General features: G+C 45.0%; 1 protein-coding gene across 2 annotated transcripts in view; it reads left to right on the forward strand.

The window, feature by feature from the left end:
• LOC127009800 (angiotensin-converting enzyme-like) overlaps positions 1-22183 on the forward strand; it is a 53286-nt gene that overhangs the window by 15032 nt on the left and 16071 nt on the right. For both annotated transcript variants that reach the window (XM_050883157.1, XM_050883153.1), the window contains exon 2: positions 6630-6767. In XM_050883157.1, coding sequence (XP_050739114.1) covers positions 6630-6767 — 138 coding nt within the window. The remainder of the gene's footprint in view (positions 1-6629; positions 6768-22183) is intronic.

Genomic DNA, 22183 nt, shown 5'->3' on the forward strand with positions numbered 1-22183 from the left:
AAGAGGGTCAGATTAGGACGAAGAGGTGTTTCTTGAGGTGATATCTTGTAGAACATAAAACAGTGAACCTAATGCCGGGTCGTACGTCACTGTAAGACCGGGCGACGACGAGAACAGTGCGAGTATGGTGCGGCGGTTACTTCAAGGAGAGCAGCATAATGAGACCTTGGTGGGTGTAAATATAGTGCGCCTCTGGATCCGTATTCTCAGCCGCTTAAAACTCGTACAGCAACTATTTTCAAAGGCCACAGAGGAGATTAGTCAGGTTCTAAGGAGTGTTTTTCATATTCAATGCGTAGAAGACTTGTCAAACCATCGCTATATAAAACTACCCACCATGCCTCTGCTCCCTGACTGCCGCTCTCTCACCCCTTTGTTCCTCCTCTTGCTCTCCCTCCTCCTCATCTCCCTTCTTAGAGTGTAGTACCAACAACCACTACGAAAGCCTTATGGAATGTGAATTGTAAGCCCCGTAATGTTTGAGAATATGTCCCCTGATGCCTGGCCGACCCTTGCTGTAGTACCTGAAGACCCAGCGTACCTAGAGAGGCAGTGTGGTACTCCTCTTCCCACGTTCTGAGGTATATTAGGAGAAAGCATTAACACACCTCTCCCTGTCGAACTGCCCTCTCCTCTCCTCTCCTGGCCACTCATGCATCTACAGAGACAGTGTGGTACTTCTCTTCCCCCGTGCTGAGGTATACCAGGAGAAAGCATTAAGGCACCTCTCCATGTGGAACTGACCTCTCCTCTCCCCTCCTGGACACTCATGCTGTTTACTCTTATAGCGCCATTCATTCTGTTTACTTCTATGTTTTGGCTACTCATTCTGTTTACTTTTGTAGTGCTTAGTGGGTTTTTTCTTCTTGTTTTTACTCTTGCGCTGCTTTCTGTTCCGTAAAAAAATACAGCCGTGCGAGTGTAGAAAAATAATGTCATATCCTCCACTGTTTCTTCTTTTCATAATGTGTTCTTATTTCTTGCATTCGTCTTTCATGCTCGCTGTCTTGTCTCGCATTTGTTATTTTGTTCCATGAGTTATCCTTCCTTACTTCTCGGTTATTTTTCGCTGTGGTACTTGTATGCACTTAGTAATGAATGGCAGGCAACGTGATCGCCCATGCACCCCTGAGACAGCACGTGTAACAGGAGAGAGGGAGAGAGGGAGGGAGGGAGGGGAAGGTCGATCATAAGGACAGCAGCTCAGCCTCTTGATATTTACTGTCCGATGTTTTTATATGTATTGACAGATTCCACGTTCTTTGGGGGATCTTTTTTTTTTTTTTATATCCCCGCCTATAGCGCAAGTAGGCTTTCTTCAGGGGCCAGATGGCCGGCCCAAGCCCGTCGTGGCGCAGGCAATTTTTTATAGTAGCGCCAGTTATGTTTGGCTCATGCTGCTCCCCGGAACTCATTCTTGATTCACTGGACGGTTTCTTCTAGAGTCTGGACAACATGTGGGTAGTCTTAGGCCACTCGGCGGTGACTGAAAAATCCCAGGTGGTAGCGTGCGGATTCGAACCGACGTTGTCCATGGCGTGGTGAATGTGAGCCCAGCACGCTAACCACTCAGCCACCGCCTATCCTATCTTAAGGGAGAAGTGTGTTGCGGGTATATCTCTTCTTTTTTGTTTGTTTGTTTGGTTGGTTGGGTCTTGGTGAGTCTCAGTCGTTAAAAGAATACCATCGCGTAGTGGTTGCATAAAGCTTTCGACACGCGGGACTGTATCCTCGGTAAAGCTTTCGTTATGGCTCGCAAGGATTCGTTCGTTATGTATCGGACACAAATTTTATACGAAGAGGTGTCACGTGGAATTTTCCTTTAGTATGGAATTCCATGGTGACTCGTGTTTGTCAGTCATTGTGGAGGATTATAACCATAAAAAAAAAACATTAGTAGTGGTTGAACAAAGCTTTCGACACGACTGTTTTCGCGACAAGGCTTCCATTTTTGATCCACGCGGCTTCATTCCGCTTCGGACAAATAAAAAAAAATAATCTATTGATGGGTAATTATTTTGCAGTGAAGACATTCATAGAGAAAACCATTATAGGAGAGAGCTTATAGACTTTATATGCTAGGGACAAAAACTACTGGACACACACACACACACACACACACACACACACACACACACACACACATCTCCCATCGCCCTACACACATAAACACATACCTTCCCACACCCTACACACACACACACACACACACACGCACACACATACACACATACATACACACCTCCCACGCCTTACACATACATAACCCCCACCCCCTCCCTTCACCCTCGACACCCACAGCCACACATCCTCGCCTTGCTGGGTACTCGCCGCCCCTTGCAGAGCAGCAGACAAACACACACGCTCGTAAAAGGGGTTACAATGTTATTCCAAATGAGGGTGTCGGGGCGCCTCGTTTCCAGAATGGTGGGGATCTCTCCTCCTCTTTTCCTCCTCTTCCTCCTTGTCTCCACTCCTCCTTAAGCCTCCTCCACTACCATCATCATTAACATCCACTATTCTCCCTTTCATCTCTGTCTCGCCTCCTCCTCCTCCTCGTCCTCATCTTCGTCGTCGTCGTCGTCCTCCTCCTCCTCCTCTTCCTCCTCCTAGTCTCCACTCCTTACGCCTCCTCCACTACCACCATCATCAGCAACATCCACTCTTCTCCCTTCCACCTCTGTCTCGCTTGCTCCTCCGATTCCAGTCCGTCTGTATGGTGGAAAATCCCGCCTGAGGAAGGAACTCCCAGACACACACGACGGCCAGCGTGGAGGGCAACTGTGGCACTTTGAGAGACTGAAAATTCCTCGGCCTAATCAGCCTCTCCGTACGAGTGTTTACAAATAAAAATACTCAAATCCTCATAAGAACCCTTTGAAAATAATGGATGTGAAAAGCGGAAACGTCTGAGAAAACCGACCATGATCTTTATCGTGAACCTTTTGGCACCATATTACAAGTGGACTGTTTGTATAACCTTCCCAGTCCACTCACGACTCCCGTAATGAATGCCAACACTAACCAGCCACGCAGGGATGCACGCGGATTTGTTTTTTTCATGTACTCGTGAAAGACTTAAAGGTTGCGAGTTGACCTCAGGCATGGGCGGCGGAGGGGAACAGGAGAGGCAGAGCGTGGCGGAGCACTGGCGATGATCTCATGTGACGGGGGTGAACTGGAGCGGGGGGCGAGAGTGGGAGGAGGGTTATTATCTGAAGCATGAACGGTGAGCAACCTCCACCATACAACTGTACATTCCCTCTATCCTTCCTTCTTCTCCACCTTTACGTTCACCTCTAACCCACTTACTCTTTTTACTTTACCTTTGATTAAAAAAAAAGCATGAACGGGAAGAGGGAAATATGGAGGAGACATGGACGAGGGGGGGATCTCGGAATATGGACGGGACCACTGAGGGGCCTTGGCGGGGGGCGTTGACGGGGGCAGGAGGTATAGGGAGGTATGGGTGAAAGGAAAGGCGCAGGTGTGGAACATAAACTTACGGAGGCTCCTGAACGGCCAAGGGCGCTGAGTCAGGAAACAAAGCGAGGCGTCTGTTTGTCTGTTTGCTCCTAAATTTGAGTAATGTAACCTGGACAGCTGACCCCGCCCCGCTCCCCCCCCTCACCCCCCCCCCCAGCCCCATCGCATGACGTGTGCCGAACGACGCGCGTCAAAAAGCTTTTAAATCAACTCGAGACCAATGTTATTATGCAAATGCCCACGTGTGTGTGTGTGTGTGTGTGTGTGTGTGTGTGTGTGTGTGTGTGTGTGTGTGTGTGTGTGTGTGCGTGGATGTGTGTATATGTGTGTTTCTCGCAGGAAGACACAAGGCCACACAAACCACTTTCAGATGCAAATGAAGGAAAAAAACGCTCCTGCAGTAATTTCCTGCCGCGCCACAGCCAGAGCGGCGTGCCTGGCCTCCTCCTGGCTCCCGGCGACACACGCTGAGCCACACGACGACTCACACCGACGAGCTGACACTCATGAGGCGCGTGACACCAAAATAAGTGAAAAACCGGTCAGCGTAAGGTTTTGAAATGTGGAGTTCCCGGTGAGGGGCCGCGTCTGAGCAAGCAATGAAACTCCGAGGGTGTTCTAAAGATGCTTATGGAAAAAAAAATTCTTCCTCTCTTTCCGTGAGTACGCATAGATCATTTGGTAAAGCGCCTCCTATACAGACAGATCTTAAGCCTCTCACTCGTCCATCCTCCAGTCCGAAAACACCAGTGAGGGGTAAAGCAAAGTCTTAGGCCCCCTTCACACTGTGCCGACTCTGGACCACGACAACCCAGCGACTTTTAGGCCCCCTTCACACTGTGCCGAATCAGCATCCGGCGATCGTTTCTAGACCTCTTTCCGATCATATGCGACCCTTTCACATCAACATACTACACCCAAGGCCTCGTATACCCTGAGTCGCTGGGTTGTCGTGGCCCAGAGTCGGCACAGTGTGAACGGGGCTTTAGCGTTTGACCATGTTAGGATCACCCAATAGCGCTCCTACACGGCTGCGCGTCCATATTGGTGGCGCCACGCAGTATTTCAAATATTGAGAAACAGACCACAAAAGAGAGCCATTGCAACACGGGAGGAAAAATTGTGTTTGGGGAAGGGTGCGACGCGTCCTTCGGCAAATGCTTCCTCTGTGTGAATCATCCATCAAGCGAAGAAAATTTTCCGTCAGCTACGACAACAGGAAATGTCACGCACTCATTAGAAGGTTGCAAGCATAAGTCACTCCAGCACACACACAATAGTCACCCATCAAATGACTCTACTACGCAACACCTTGAACACAGCGACAGTTACCTTCGTCATGATCCTGTATGTGTGTATGCATGGAGGTATGTATGTGTATGTGTGTGTGTGTGTGTGTGTGTGTGTGTGTGTGTGTGTGTGTGTGTGTGTGGAGGGGATAGGGGGAAGATAATTGTTTAGGTTTTAGGGTATGCTCGTCAGTCTGTCTGTCTTTGTCTGTCCCTGTTTATGTCTGATTTTTGTCTTTCTCAATTTGTATTTTTTTTTTGTCAGTCTCAATGTACGCTCCACCAACAGTGCACCTCCTCCACATCGTTGCATGTTTCCACTTTCTTCCCTTCCACATATCCATCCTCCATTCTTCCTTTGTCGCTCTCCACTTCAGTACCTCCACACTACTATATATAACTTGTCATCTTCTCCATGCACCCTTTCCACTTTCTTACAACCACATAGCCAAGCCTCTTTTGTTTATCCCTTTCTTTTTCTCTGCCTCATTTATCCCTTTCTGCATCTCTTTATTTACCCTTTTCTACTTGTTTGCCTCGTGTAACTAACCCTCAACCTCTTCCTTTATCCTCTACCGCTTCACTATTTCCTCATACCAAATTCCTCAACCCTTCCGTAACCACAAAACCCCGTACACTTCACCTCAGCTTCCCCACACACACCTCTGTCAACCGTACGATCCTGCCTCATTTTAGTCATAGGAATACCTCTATCATCACCTCCTAAATCAACCACAAACCTCTTCAATCAGCTATAACACGAAGCACATTACATCACTACCATGCACCACTACCCTAACGCCACTAACATCGCCTGAACCAACCCGAGCATGCCGCCTAATCGCCCCTTTCCTCTTCAACACGTGTCTCTTAACCAGCCACGCGAAATTCCACGGACTTTGTTACACCCTCTTCCTCCCACTAAGACCCGTTGTCACCCTTTTCCTCCCCAACTCGTATTCTTAACAGCCGCACGACACTACCCACACCCCATCCTTGTCACACCCTTTTCCTCCCACTCAGCCCCGTTGTCACCCTTTTCCTCCCCAACTCGTATTCTTAACAGCTGCACGACACTACCCACACCCCATCCTTGCCACACCCTTTTCCTCCCACCCATTCCCACTGTAAATCATATCACTCTGTTCATCCACAACTCGTATCCTTCATAACCACACGACTCTTAAGTATACCTGCACCCATAATCTCAGACGCTTTCGACTCTCATGACAAATGCTTCCAAAAGTCACGAAGTAATTAGTTGGATTTTCAAGATTGTTTTTCACATTCATGGTGTCTGCAGAAACCTTGTCAGACTATCATTGGACTCACAAAACTACCCATGGAAAGCCTCACGACCTCTACGAAAGCCTTGTCAAATGTGGGTGTGTAAGCCCAGGAATGTTTGAAAATATGGGCTGGAGTCTTTCTTTTTCTGTCTCCCTCCCTCTCGTTCTTTCTTCTGTTTGAGCGAAAGAACGAACTGTCGGACGCCGCAACAAACAAACACAATTTCGAGTGTTGTCTATCTTGTCAGTGAGCGAAGAACGTATGGAGACGGGAGGGACGGAGAGGAGGGGAAGAGAGAGCGAGAGAGGAGGGATAGAGAGGAAGGTAGGGAAAGAGGTGTGGAGGGAAGAGACAGGGACACAGAGAAGATAATAAGGAGTGGATGGCACGAGTGAGCAATGGACTCGAGAATGGAAAAAACACTGATTCGGGAGAGAGAGAAGAAAGGTGGGATAGATAAGGAGGTAGGGAAGCCACAGCCCTACCACATAGTCCCTCCACCACCCCTCCACATCCCAATCCAAGTCCGCCTACTCAGCATCCCTCTCTTTGCTTCCTCCGCAGGGCACCAACACCAATGAAAACGAGGCCATCAATTTCCTTCTCCGCTACGACGGGGAGGCGAGTGACATGTGCAACCGCTTCATGGAGGCCTCCTGGAACTTCAACACGAATGTCACCGACGCCAACCGACAGAAAATGGTACGTGAAGAGTCTGTTTGTGGTTGTGTTTTGGGGATGAATGTTTGTTTGTCTCTCCGTCTATCTGTGTATCTATGTTTTTTTGTCTGTATTTGTGTTTCCTTTTCTGTCCTTCTCTCTGTCTGTCTGTATGTGTGTATGTGTGTATGTATGTGTGGGGGAGGAGGGGGAAAGATAACTGCTTGTGTTTTGGGGTATGCTCGTCTGTTTGTCTGTCTGTCTTTCTGTCTATCTGTATCTCTATCTTCATCTGTCTATATCCTTTTTTGTCTTTCTATATCATTCTGTCTGTTTGTAAGTAGTATATCTGTCTGTCTATGTCTGTCTGTCTTTGTATGTATGAATGTATGTATGTATATATTAAGTACGAATGCATCTATGTATGTAAGTATATGGATGAATGAATGCATGGATGGATGTGTGAATGTGTGCGTGAATCTGGATGTCTGTCTGTATGTGTGTTTATGGGCGTGTCTGTGTTTGTGCCTGTGCGGGTTTTTTTTTTTTTTTTTTTTTTTTTTACTTTCATTTTCCAGTTTTCTTTTTCTCTCACCTATTTTCACCAGGCATTGCTTTCTTACTGCGTCCTTTTTCTTTCCTAGTGTTACGTCAATAGCAGGACGATTGTTAACTTGTTCTAGCCGCTTGTTATCTGTTCCCCATCTTCTCCCGGCGGCGTTGTGAATTCCCTAAGATGTTTTTGCCCTATATGCATTTATGTCAGTGTGTTGCTGCTGCTGTGTCTCATATTCCCAGTTACATTAATGGTGAGGATGTTGGCGGTGATGACAATGGTCGTGAGAGGTGAGTGAAAATGGATACTGTGGTGGCCTTGGTGATGGTGAGGGGTGGTGATGGTGGTGGTGATGATGATGGGAATTGTTGGCGGTTGGTGGTGGTTGGTGATGATGGGAATTCGTGGTGGTTGGTGGTGGTTGGTGGTGATGATGGGCATTGGTAGTGGTGGTTGGTGATGGTTGGTTGTGGTGGGGATTGGCGGTGGTGGTGGTTGGCGACATACACTTTGATGAGGGTGCTAGTGTTGATGTTGGTGGTGGTGGTGGTGATGGTGTTTGTCCTGCTGGTGTACACATGCGAGCCATTAAGTCACCATTATGTTCACTTAACGCCAACGAGGCTCACGCACTCATCACCAACAGACACCGCCGAACGTCACGTACACACACACACACACACACACACACACACACACACACACACACACACACACACACACACACACACACACACACACACACACATGCACATATCACAACTCTCGCCATCCTGAAGGAACCTCCCTAATTTACAGACCAGCTAATGAATTCTTAACTACTTTTCAACAATCATAATAAATCAGTATGTAAAAAGAACGAGATCATAAATTAAGACCTAAAAGATGGCGCCACTATAAAAATAAAAAAAAACACTTACCTGCGCCATGACGGGCTGGGGCCGACTACCATCCAGGCCCCTCAAGAAAGCCTACCGGCGCTCTAGGCTGGCACGTAAAAAAAAAAAAATTAAATAAAAAAAACGCAGACAGATAAGGGCGTAAAAAGAGAAACAAACAGATAAGAACGCAAAGGAAATGATCAGTCACCCTTAAGTATAAACAATCTAAAATAAAAATAAAAATAAAAAGATACAATGGAGGCAAATAAGGACATAAAGGGAATGATCTGTCAGCCTTCCTATCACCGCCTACACGAGTCTCCGGCTAATGAGGAAGGTGCGTCACGTCACCTTCATCTCCTTGCCCGCCTCCGCAATACCTGTAAACGTGGCGTAACTGTGGGAATTTACGGCAGGCACTCCTTCCTTTATGTTCATTGGGGGGGCACTTGATGGATGCTCACTCTTTATCTATCTATCTATCTATCTATCTATCTATCTATCTATCTATCTATCTACATTTATCTATCTGATGCTGGTTTTATTCTGTGGGGCTGCCAGAGGGATTGTGTTTTGTGGTCCCCTAATGTACAGTACCTTTTCTTGTATTTACATAGAGAAGTTAGACTGTTTCAAAGTATCAAATGTCAATGAATCAAGCGTTCTTTAATAATAGATACTTGAAACCTGTATAGATAAGGAGGTTCAAAGTGGTTGCATGTATCGTTATCTTAAACCGCCTTTGCCTCTGTCTATCTCATTATTTAACCGGTATTGCATCTGTCTCATTATTGAACCTTTTTTTTACAACAAAGGAGACAGTTCAAGGGCACAAAAAAAGGAAACAATAATATAAAAAGCCCGCTACTCGCTGCTCCTAAAAAGAATCCAAAGAGGTGGCCGAAAAAGGGGTCAATTTCGGAAGGAGAGGTGTACTGCATCTATCTATCTATCTATCTATCTATCTATATCTATATCTATCTATCTATCTATTTATCTATCTATTATCAGTCACTGCGTAGTATAAGTAAGATACGAGAGCCATGACCGCCTCTATTATCCTCCCAGACAATGTTTCTGGTAATGGCCTGATGCTCGCGGCGTGACTCATGCATGCACACAACGCACACACACACACACACACACACACACACACACACACACACACACACACACACTCCACTCCGCTTCATCACCTCCTGCTGTTATGTTCATCATATGTCAGTATGTTCATGATTTAAATGGCTCTAAGTGTGTTATCATGAATATCCTCCCTTGCCGGGCCCTCCCATTCCCCCATGAAGACCCGCTGTATGTTTGTTTGATAAAATCCTGCGGCGAAGCTCCTATACTACACATGGAAGTATATAAGCACTGAAGTATGTGCTCTTCGTCCACGCGGAGCAGCTCCACAGATACTGCAGTGTTCGCGTTGTGATTTTTTGTTGTTATCGGTGTTCTCGGGAGATTAAATTGTTAGTGAACTACTTTTTTTCCGTTTTTCCTGTGAGGATTTGGTCAGACATCTGGACAGGTTAATTCAAATAGTTAAACACGCAGATAGTCAGATATTTGCTTTTTATGCAGTTGTTAACAGATCCATGTTATTTACTTATTTGCTTCATAAGTATTTATTCATATATATCAATATATTTTTTTCCTTCATTACACAATATATTTGGAAACTATGACCTTGAAGCAGCTTAAATGTATTTTTTTTCCTCGGGTCATCACTACGCCTATTGTCTTAGCCCGCGGCGCGCGACCCTCCTTGACCCGCCCCGCCCCGCCCGCCTCCCGTGCTGATGCTATCGCGCCCCGCGACATTGTCTCCCTCGGGCGGCGCCCCGCCCGAGGAAAAACGCGAGAAACGGAGGAAGTTACGTAATAAATGTATTCATGTAGGTCGCTCAAAGAAGAGAAGTACTTTCACTGTTTTAGGGCCGTAGAAGACGCTTCCGCCGCCACGCAGGAGACGAACGAGTACAAGGATACGAGTCCGCGTCCCGCCGATAATAAGATGATGCATCCGCTCGATGACGTGACGCACGGAGCCCGCAGCGCCTCCTTGCCTCAAGCCGAACTAATGGTTCCTTTACTTAAGAATGATTACAAACCATGTGCAAAACTTGCTTTCCAGTGGAATGATAAGCATCTGTATATTTAATATGAATATAGTTATCTTATACTGTACGAGTTGTGTGTGTGTGTGTGTGTGTGTGTGTGTGTGTGTGTGTGTGTGTGTGTGTGTGTGTGTGTGTGTGTGTGTATATATATATATATATATATATATATATATATATATATATATATATATATATATATATATATATATATATATATATATATATATATATATATATGAGTGAAACTGTGGTTTCGTTTTCCACATGGTGAATCAAAAAAAAAAGCGAATGGCACCTCCAGACCCAATAAATAACAAGGCCGCGGGAATTACCCGCAATAACACAGCAATGCCAAGCGCCGAATAATTTTAAAAGCAGATATATCAATGAACACTTTTGAGAAGATTCATGAACCCCATTCCACCAAACATGACAAAAATATCGTAGTTGTACAGATAATAGGTAGGCATTAGTTCTTCGAGGCGGAGAGGAAGTTTTGAAACAGTGACTTTTTTTTTCTTATCAATAATAGCGGCAGCATCGATAGCAACATACGTACTGGCGTCCTTGTGCCTCGCGCCTTCCTGTGACTCACGCGAAGGAAGGAGGGAAGGAGGTCTTGAGAGTGTTTGCTCAGCCATTACAGAGTCACGTTGTTATTGCTGGCCGAGGCGACTTGAGAGGGAACGAACAAAAGAAGGGGAGGGAGGACGAGAGGCAGCGGGAGGGACCGGAGGAAAGGACCGCGAATATGAATGATGTTGAGGGAAGGTGTTTTTCTCTCTTCCTTTTTACAGCAAAAGGAAGCGCGCCAAGAGCTACAAAACATATTTCAGCGGAAGAGGGACCTGCCAAAAGTCCTCACCACAAACAGAAGGTTCCCAAATTTGCAGAGACCACAGGAAGGCAATTTTTTTACCCTTCCTTCTACGCCAAAAGAAAACACGCCAACACACAAATAGATGAATATTTTTCCTGTCAAATGCCTCTCACTAAGAAATAAAAGCAAAGTACAAATTCGCAAACCAAGAACGATCGAAATAGGTGGAGAGGTTAACGAGCGAAGTGGGCAGTTAGCGGCGTGCGTGTGGATTGCCGAGGGGAACAAGAGAACGATGTGACGGAGGGGTAAACTACGGTAACTACACAGGTCATTCGGTCCTTATGTCCGTCGTGAAAGGTGGATGAGGGTGGATGGTGGAGGTGAGAGGAGGGAGAGAGTGGAAGGGTGATAGTGGAGGGGGGCAGGTGAAGAGGAGTGGATGTGATGTTCGGGGGATGAAAATGGAAGAGGGAGGTGAAGGGAAGGAAGGAAAGAAAAGGTGGCAGGGAGAGGAAGGAGGTGGGAAGTGAAGTGGAAGGAAGGGTGAGAAGGAGACAGTGGAGTGGGCATGTGAGGGGAAGAAGAGGAAAGGAGAGTGGGAGGGGGAAAATGGAAGGGGTAGATAAAGGGAAGGAATGAAAGGGAGAATGATAGGAAGAGAATGGAGGAAGGAAGTGGAAGGAAGGGTGGAAGAATGAGTGGAGTGAGACAGGTGTGAAGAGACAGTGGAAGAGAAGGAGAGATGGAAAAGATTATGAGAGAGAGAGAGAGAGAGAGAGAGAGAGAGAGAGAGAGAGAGAGAGAGAGAGAGAGAGAGAGAGAGAGAGAGAGAGAGAGAGAGAGAGAGAGAGAGAGAGAGAGAGAGAAACTAATGACAAAATGAATAAATAACAGGTGTCGGGGCTGCTTGCATCCTGAATTTCAAGGTGATTTGATTATGATGAAGAAACAGAAGAGAAAATAACGGGGAATATATATCAAGTTTTCTCGTCCTTATTATTGTAACCACCACCACCACCACCATCACCACCACCCCCACCACCACCACCACGACCATCACTACCGCCACTCACCTACCTCCACCACCATTACACCACCACCCCTACCCCTACCCCTATCCCTACCACCACTACCACCACACCACCACCTCCACCTCCACCCACCATCACCACTACTGTCTCGGGCCTGCTCTTGCTTCTTTTTTTCTTCTTCTTTTTTTTTACACTAAACGGAAAGCGGCTTGAGCAACACTCCTTCCCGAGAACGCAACACACCTGTTTGTCCTCACCTCCGAGCGCCGTGACATTAAGAGAAAGGTTCCCAATCCCCCTACCCCCCCCAGCCCCTCCCCTTCACCCCCCTCCTCGCCCCTTCCAACTCAACAACACCCCACCCCCTCCTTTTCCTCCGCCTACGCTTCACTTCTTCCCCCATTTTCTTCTCAGCTTCCTCCTCCTCCTCCTCCTCCTCTTTATCTTTATCTTTATCTTTATCTTTATCCTCATCCTCATCCTCATCCTCTTTCCCTCCTACTACCCAGTCTACTACCTTCTGTACCCTCATCATTGTTATAATCATCATCATCATCACTATCTTCATCATCATCATCCTTCTCATCCTTATCATCATCATCATCATTATCATCATTATCTTTTTAATAACCTTTAACTTCCTTTCCTTCACCTGTTTCTACTTCCTTTCTTCTTCTGCACCAGCACTCAATCTCTACTTTACTACTATTACTACTACTACTACTACTACTACTGCTACTACTGCTACCATCTAACTTAACCATCCTTGTTTTATTTCATCCATTCTTCCCCTTAAACATCTCCCCAGTCAAGTACATTTTCTCTTCATTTTCCTCTTGTTCTTCCTAACCTCTACTAATTTCCTTTGCTTCATCCTTTTTCTACTTAAACTCCTTTCCTTAAACCTGTATGCAGCTATTCTTTATTTCACTACATTTTTTCTAATACTCCTTCGCTCCTCTTTTCTATTTTATCTCTCCTGTCTGCTTATTTCCTCTTTCATTATCCATTCCTCTTGCTTGTTCTCTCTTCCATGTCTCCTCACTCCTTACTCCCTCTTCCCACTCTCACTCTTGTTCCTTTAACTAACTACTCCCTCTCCCTTCCTCGTCCCATTCCCTGCTCTTCCAAACCCAGCCTCCTTCTCCTCCTCCTCCCTCTCTTCCGTGTCTTATCCGCGGTCTTATCTTCCATATTCTTTCTTTCTCGTCTCCCGCCAGTCTACTCCCTCCCAACTCACCACCAGACGATTATTCCCTCTGCCTCCTCTAGCCTGTTTCCCCCCCCCCTCCCCCCTTGATTACCTCTTCCTCTCTCCTCTCCCCCGTCCCCTTCCCTTCCCTAGCACCCACCAGCCACGCCCCTCAGTACATCGCTGTCTGCAGGGCGTCGCTTGTTGGTGTGTAACGACGAGGAACGAGTCAACTAACGAACTAACGCGAGGCAGAGTAACGAATCATGGTTGCTCGCTTGTCTGTGTCGATATTCCCTTCCTGTGTGTGTGTGTGTGTGTGTGTGTGTGTGTGTGTGTGTGTGAAATGAAGTCATGAGTGGAAATAACATGCACTTCAAATTTCCAAACTTCCGAGAATAAAAGGCAATAAACAGCTCAAGAAAGACGGGTATGCAAGGGAGGCGAGAGGTCATGTGACGTCACGCCGAGGTCAGGTAATGAGCAGCATCCACACTCACCTCGGGGGCGGGAATGTCGGAGATGAAGATGCAGGAAGGTGACGTCAGCGAGGCCTTAGGCGGCTTCTTACTAATGATTCTCGTGTATTAAGGAGCGTATTGCCGATCCCGTCAGCCTCAACACCTGAACGAGGAAGGAAAATGTTGCCAAACTTAGTAACACGTGATGAGAAAATAAAATAAATAATCTGCTGAAAAAAATAAAATAGATGATCTGCTGAAAAAAGTGAAATAGATAATCTGCTGAAAAAAATAAAATAGATAATCTGCTGAAAAAAATAAAATAGATAATCTGCTGAAAAAAATAAAATAGATAATCTGCTGAAAAAAATAAAATAGATAATCTGCTGAAAAAAATAAAATAGATAATCTGCTGAAAAAAATAAAATAGATAATCTGCTGAAAAAATAAGAGAAATGATAAGAAGGTAACGAGAAAGGAAGCGTGACGAGGTTCAGATTATCAATACGTAAGAAAAAGAAAAATTGATAATCAGATACAAAAAAATAACAAAAAGGTAATGAAAAAGAAGATAACAAGGGCAGGAAATACGAACGAAATCAGTAATTCACATTCGAGAAAAAAAAAAACATTAAACAGATATCATCAACCAGGAAAATAATCGATCATCAACTGCAAGAAATAATAAGAAAAAGATAACGAGACACAAGATAACAAGGCAGGAAATAAGAACGAAATCAGTAATACACATTCGAGAAAAACAAAACAAAACGGATATCATTAACCAAAAAAAAATAATCGATAATCACCTGCAGCAAAAATAACAAAAAGATAACGAGACACAAGATAACAAGGCAGGAAATAAGAGCGAAATCAGTAATCCACATTCGAGAGAAAAAAAAAATATCATTAACCCCCCCCCAAAAAAAAATATCGATAATCAACTACGAAAATAAAAATAATAAAAGGGCAACGAGACAGAAGATAACAAGGCAGGAAATATAAACGAAATCAATAATATACATTCGAAAAAGAAAAAATGAAATACATAAATATACCCTTAGCCCCCTCCCTCCCCCTCCCCCCCAAAAAAAAAACAGGTATACGACAAGGCGGTATCAACAACGAGAAGAAAAAAAAAGACAAAAAAATGAAAATAACAAGAAAGGAAACGTAACCCCAAATAAGCGATGCAGATAAAAAATAATAATAAGACAGATAAAATAAATTACCAAAAAAATAAATAAACACGGGCTCGACGAGGAGGGGATACGCGCCTACCACTACTTATGTCTATGATCTCCTGGGCGTGGGAGGAAGCTTGGGTCAGGGTGTCACGTGATCATTATACACGAGACACGAGGAAACGACACCACTACAACAACCCGCGTGAGATTACAACGATTGCATAATAAGGCTTTCCCGGAAGACTGGCGACGCACGTGAAGATAGTCAGACACGTATAGGCAGGACGGCAGGCAGATAGGTAGATAGGAAAAGGCCCACGTGGACTATATAACGTCAGGTAAGTTAAGTTAGGGATGATGGTGATTTTTTTTTTTCACGTGTGGCGATGACTGAAAAATCCCAGGTGGTTAGCGGCGGATTCGAACCCGCATCATGGAAAGCGCGGCGTAATGCGGGGCCGGCACGCTAACCACTCAGCCACCGCCTCCCCTAGGATAAGGAAGGTAGGAATGGGAGGGAGCTTGGGGAGAAGGGAGATTGGTTATGTGCATGAGGATAGTCAGACAGGTAAGGCAGACAGGTGTAGTATATAACGTCAGGTAGGTTAGTAATGAGGGAGGTGATGGCATAGGGAAGGTAGGAATGGGAGGGAGATTGGGGAGAAGGGAGATTGGTTACGTGCATGAAGAGTCAGAAAGGTAAGCAAGACAGCAGGTGAGGCAGGCAGGTATAAGATCAGGTGAGGTGATGGTTAGGGTGAATGAAGCGATGTAACAGGGAAGAGAGGAATGGAAGGGAGATTAGGAGGAGGGGAGAATGGGTAAGTGCATGCAGAGTCAGACAGGTAGGCAGGACAACAGGTAAGGAAGCAGGTACACAGGTAGGAGAAGACCCAGGTGTACTATAGATCGTCAGGTGAGGTTGTAATTAGTGGTGATTGAGATGATGGTAGGGAAGGGAGAAAGAAAGGAGGAAGAGGAAGGTATGTGGAAGAGAGGGCAGACGGGCAGGTATACAAGGCCTAATACATCGTCAGGAGAGGTAATGGTGGTGGTGGTGGTAGTGATGATGTTAGAGAAGGCAAAAAAGGGAGGAAAAAAAGGAAGGTAAGGAGATAAGCAGACAGGAGAGCGAGGAGACTAGTAGGAGGCGGCACAACGTTACTCTAATCATAAGGAGACATGGTGATGGTGATGATGGTGATGATAAAAGGGGAAGATGGGAGGAAGGGAAAGAAGAGAGGCAGACAGGAGGAAAGATAAGCAGGTAAGCAGGTATACAAGCAGATAGAGAAGTCTCAGCATCATTATCAGAGGTAGTGGTGGTGATGGAGGTGATAAAAGGTGAAGATGGGAGGAAGGGGAAGAAGATAGGCAGATAAGTAGGAGGAAAGATAAGCAAGCAGGTGGGCAGGCAAGCAGATATAGAGGGCCCAACGGTAGTATGCATCATTATCAGAGGTGGTGATGATGATGGAGGTGATAAAGAGGAAGATGGGAGGAAGGGGAAGAAGATAGGCAGAGAGGAGGAGAGATTAGCAACTAGGTGGGTATGCAAGCTGATATAGAGGGCCCAACGGAATTATGCAACATTATCAGAGGTGTGGGAGGGGGGGGTGAAGGGAGGGAGGGAGTGCAAATGACGGCGGCGGCGGCGGGGGTGGCGGCGGCGAAGGTCGGGGCGCAGAACACTTCCACTTCCTCCGCCCCAAACACACTTGACCTTGAGCGGCTTGTGACAGGGCGGAAGGAGGTCGTGACGTCACCCCACCCCCGCAGGTATTGGGTAATAACGTATGTACGAACGGACGCATGAACGAACGGACCTACGCCTGAATGGACATAGTCATTATAAGCCGTGATTGTGTACCTTGGTTTGCTGGGCACGTGCGAGGAACCTGTGATTTTTTTTTCTTTTTTTTTTTTTCTTTATGTGGTGGAAGGGTTGAATGGAGGAGAGGAGGGTGGTAAGAGGTGGTGTTGATGGTGGTGGTGGTGGTGGTGGTAGTGATAGTGGTGGTGTCTATAGATCTATGTAACGAGAAGAAAAATGTGGTTTGTCAATGCTGTGGCTAAGTGGAAGGGTCCCTCACACACACACACACACACACACACACACACACACACACACACACTGCATCCTTGCCCTTGACTGCATCCCGGCTGTATATTTTTCCTTGTCAATGGCGTTTTAGTCTCGCTAGGCTGCAGAGAAGACAAAGTATCCTCCTCCTCCTCCTCCTCCTACGCCTCCTCCCTTTCTTACAACACTTCCTTCACCACTTTCCCCTCCCTCACAGCCTCATCTCATCCTCATTTACTTAACTAACCTCCCATCACTTCCTCGTTTACTCATTTACCACTTCAGATTCCACTTTTTTACTGGCTTCGTCTTCTCACACATCCACCCATCCACGGCTCCTCTTCAAACCTTCAACTCCTCTCTCTCCCTCTCTCTCTGTCTCTACCTATGTCCCCTTCAAGGTCTTGTATGATGGTTCATTTATTTCGCCGTCATTCACGCCCACTCCCTCTCTCCCACTCCTACGCACACGCCACTACACACACACACTAACGCACGCACACACACGCACGCACCCCGCCAGAGTACGCAACAGTATCATAACATCTGCTGCTCTGTCGCTCCCTCCTCACGTCTCCTCTGCGCTCAAACGACACGCAGGTTCTCTTAAAGTGTACCTCATGTTTACTCACCTTTTTTCTCCTATCACCGCTAACTTGGCACCACTCAAATGCCTTCCACTTAATAATCTACTATGTATTTACCTTTCTCCCTACCCAGCTTCCTATAGGCCTACCTCTACAAATCGAACAGGAGATAATTGCCCAAACTTATTTTTTCTCGCCTAGTCACCGCTACCTCACCGCCACCTAATTACCTGTCTGTCTGTCTTCCATAATATTCTTCTACTTTTTTTTTCTTTTTCCCACCATCTCTTAAGCGAACTCCACCCATCTTACTACAACCTCATACCTTCCACTATATTCTACTTCCACTCATTTCCCTTTTTTCTGCCATATCTAACCTAACGACATCCACCTATCTATATATTTTCACGTCTTCCACTTAATCATGTTACTCCTCATCCACTTTTCGTTCTACCACCGCCATCCTACCATCATCCACTCTCCTAATACCACTTAATGTTTATACTGCTTCTCATCCATCTTTTCTCCACTTTATATTGCTAATTCTCCACTTGAAGTCCACTCTGTATAATTATCTACCATATTTCTCTACCTTCCATCTTGTGTATTTTCCTCCACATTCCTCCACTCGTATCCTTAATTTGGCACTTCTCATTCCACCTCCCCATCACTCTCTTGCCAAACACGACTCCGCACTCCACTTCCTCCGTCTCCTCCTTCCATTACTCCACCTCCCTTTATCATCCACCCTCCACTACATACTCCCACTCGACTCACTTCCCTCTTTTAATGTATCCACTACTTTTTTTTCTCACTTCCCCTTCCGACATATCCTGCTCCACCTTCCGCCCGATTCTTTACTTCGTGTTATTGCTCTTCCCTCCACCCCTCCACCTCCTCTCTCCACCCCTCCTCCGCCTAAGCCACTCCCAGGACCCAGCAGACAGCAATCCCAGAGTTCCTTCCATGAGCGGATACACCTGTTTGCTCCACCTCACCTTGATTAGCCTTTTATGTCACCTGTTAGGACCCATCTCTCTCTATCTTGTTCTCTTTTTATTTTATTTTTCTCTTTATTTTTTTATTTTTCTCTTTTTTCTCTTTTCTTTTTCTCCTCTTTTTTTTCTCTCCCTTTCTCTTTTTTTTTCTCTATTTTTTTCTCTCTTCCTCTATCTATATCTCTTTTTTTCTTTATTTTTCTTTTCCTTTTTTCTCCCCTTCTTTTTTTCCTCTTTTTCTCTCCCTTTTTCATTTTTTTCTCATTTTTTTCTCTATTTTTTCTCTTCCTCTATCTATATCTCTTTTTTTTCTTTTTCTCTTTTTCTCCTCTTATTTTTTTTCCTCTTTTTCTCCCCCTTTCTCTTTTTTTTCTCTTTTTTATCTTTTTTTCTCTCTTCCTTTATTTCTCTCTCTCTCTCTCTCTCTCTCTCTCTCTCTCTCTCTCTCTCTCTCTCTCTCTCTCTCTCTCTCTCTCTCTCTCTCTCTCTCTCTCTCTCTCTCTCTCAATGAACAACGCCATTTCATTCCCCAGTTCATTCCTCACACTCATGCCATTCATTACATTTCCTTTGCTCAGTCTCCCTGTCTCTTCCTCTTCCTCCACCACCTCTCCTTTCCTACCGCCCTCTCAGTCCCTCCTTCCTTTCGTTCTCTCAATGCCTCCTCTCCGTCCCTCCCTTCTTTATACTTTCCTCACTCACTGACGAGATAGACAACAGTTGAAATGGTCTTTGTTTGCTGCGGGGTCTGACAGCTCTTTCTTTCGCTCATTCAGAAGAGAGAGAGGAAGAGGGAGAGAGAGAGAGAGAGGACGAGAGATTAACGACAATACTATCAAATATTTCGCGGCTTACACACACACACACACACATACATTCGATAAGGCTTTCGTATATAGAGGTCGTGGGTAGGTAGTTTCATGGGTAGTTTTAAGAGCTTAGCGATAGTTTGATAAGGCTTCTGCAACGTGAATGTGAAAGGAAACCACTCATGAGAACCTTATTAATCTCCTTTGTAGCCTTTGGAAATAATTTTGTTGTGGGAACCGAACGCGTCTGGGTATACGGGCCGAAAACAACAAAATACGAATCAATCTGTATTTTTTTTCCTTTTTAATCTAATCTTTTGTGATCTTTGGAAATATATTTTGTGGGAACCGAAGGACGTTTGAGAATGTAGGCTTAACAAAATAAAAACCAGTCTATATTATTTTTTCTCTCTAATCTCATCCCTTTTGTGAACTTTGCAAATATATGTTGTAGAAACCGAAAGCGTCTTAGAAGGCTTAAAATGACAAAATAAAAACCAGCCTATATTATTTTTTCTCTCTAATCTCATCTCTTTTGTGGCATTTGGAAATATATATTGTAAGAGCCGAAACCACCTGCGGGAATACGAGCCTAAAACAACAAAATACAACTAGGCTATTCTATTTGCTTTTCTTTCTTCCATTTTAATTTCATCTTTTGTGGACTGCGGAAATACTTGTTGTGGGAGACGAAACCATTAAGAGAGAACACGAGCCTAAAGCAACAACATCAAAACAGACTAGATAATATCTTTTCTTTCTTTCATTTTAATTTCATCTTTGTGGACTAAAATACTAGATATATCATTTAGTCACACAGAACACGAGCCTAAGGCAACAACATCAAACCAGACTATCTCTTGTTTTTCTTTCATATCTTTAATCACACAGAACACGAGCCTAAAGCAACAACATCAAAACAGACTAGATATATCATTTAGTCACACAGAGCACGAGCCTAAACCAACAACATCAAAACAAACTATATCATTTGTTATTATTTCTTTCGTATCTTTAGTCACACACCTCGAACACGAAGCAGACTCATCATCCCCATTGTTCTGAGGCCTTTTGTTATGACTATTCCTTGTCCTCTGCAGCGCCGCCTTCCTCCTCCTCGTCGTCATCATCGTCGTCATTATCATTGTGTGGACTCTTCTCTCCTTATCCCTCACACGCCCCTCACACTTATAGTCTTTCTTCTTCCTCTACCTATTGTCACCGCGCTGAAGCTCCTCCTCTTATCCTCCTTATTCTTGCGGTCTTTCATGTTTGTTGTTGTTGTTGTTGTTTTCTTCGCGGCCTCCACTTCTTCCTCTTCTAATATTTTTTTTATCATTTCCTTTTTTATCTTCTGGTCTTGTAAGTCTTCTCGTTCTTGTTCCTCTTGTGTTTTCCTTATTTTCGCTTTTTTTCTCTCTTTTCCTATCGTGTAACTTATTTTCAACTTGTTTTTTCTTCTTCTTCTTCATCTTTCTTGTTTTCGTTTTCTTCTTTCTTCTTCGTCTTTTTCTTAATCTGCTTTTCTCTCTTATTATTGTTCTTGTTCTTCTTATCATTATTATTATTCACCTTCTTCTTCACCTTCTTTTTCTTCTTTTTCTTATTTTTGTTCTTCGTCCTCTTCATCTCCATCTTCTTCTTCATCTTCACCTTCTTCATCTTCATCTTCTTCATCTTACATCTTCTACTTATCTCCTCCTCCTCCTCCTCCTCCTCCTCCTGTGGGCGTGGCGTCGTGGTGGTCAAGGTCACGTCAGGTATTGTACATGTTAGTGGGTGTGACGGATTCAGTTTCCTGTCCCTCCCCTCCCTCCCTTGCCTGCCTGCCTACCCCCAACCTACTCCCCCTCCCCCGTGTCCCAACCCCCCACTTGTGCCTTTTATTTACACTCTCACTCTCTCTCTCTCTCTCTCTCTCTCTCTCTCTCTCTCCTTACACAATAAACCTATAACCAAAGAAAAAAATGTATGTGAAGGCATATACTTTTAGGCATATTTTCTCAAGCGCTTTCAGCTCTAACAATAAATATTTTCAAAGGCCACTAAAGAGATGAGTCGGGTTCTAATGAGTATTTTTTCCCATTCATAGTGCAGAAGCCTTGTCAAACCATCACTAGGCTCATACAACTACAGCTACCATTGGAAATACTAACACAACCTCTACGAAAGTTTGATGATTTAAATGCGTGTGTGTGTGTAAGCCCCGTATCACTTAACACAACCTCTACGAAAGCCTGATGAATTAAATGCGTGTGTGTGTGTAAGCCCCGTATCACTTAACACAACCTCTACGACAGCCTGATGATTTAAATGCGTGTGTGTGTGTAAGCCCCGTATCACTTAACACAACCTCTACGACAGCCTGATGATTTAAATGCGTGTGTGTGTGTGTAAGTATCATAACACACACAACTTCCTCATGAGAGAAATAAATTTAAATGCTGTGTGCCCCATGTCAATTGCCTGATGAGTTAAATGCGAATGTGTGTGCAAGCCCCGTATCACCAAACACAACCTCTACAAAAGCCTTATCAAATCCGAGTGTCTAAGTCCCGTGATACGCCAAAGCTTAAGACTTGTCAAGAGTATTCGGCGTTGCGTAGTAAAGAGGCTGGTCACCGTTTTTTCATTTCCTTTCCTACTCCTCTTCCATGGCCTCCCTAAATACCTCCTGACCCCCCATATACATACCCTTTCCCCCTGTCCTCTCTCTCTCCCAGT

This window comes from Eriocheir sinensis, chromosome 4 (assembly GCF_024679095.1).
Source record: "Eriocheir sinensis breed Jianghai 21 chromosome 4, ASM2467909v1, whole genome shotgun sequence".
NCBI lineage: Eukaryota > Metazoa > Arthropoda > Malacostraca > Decapoda > Varunidae > Eriocheir > Eriocheir sinensis.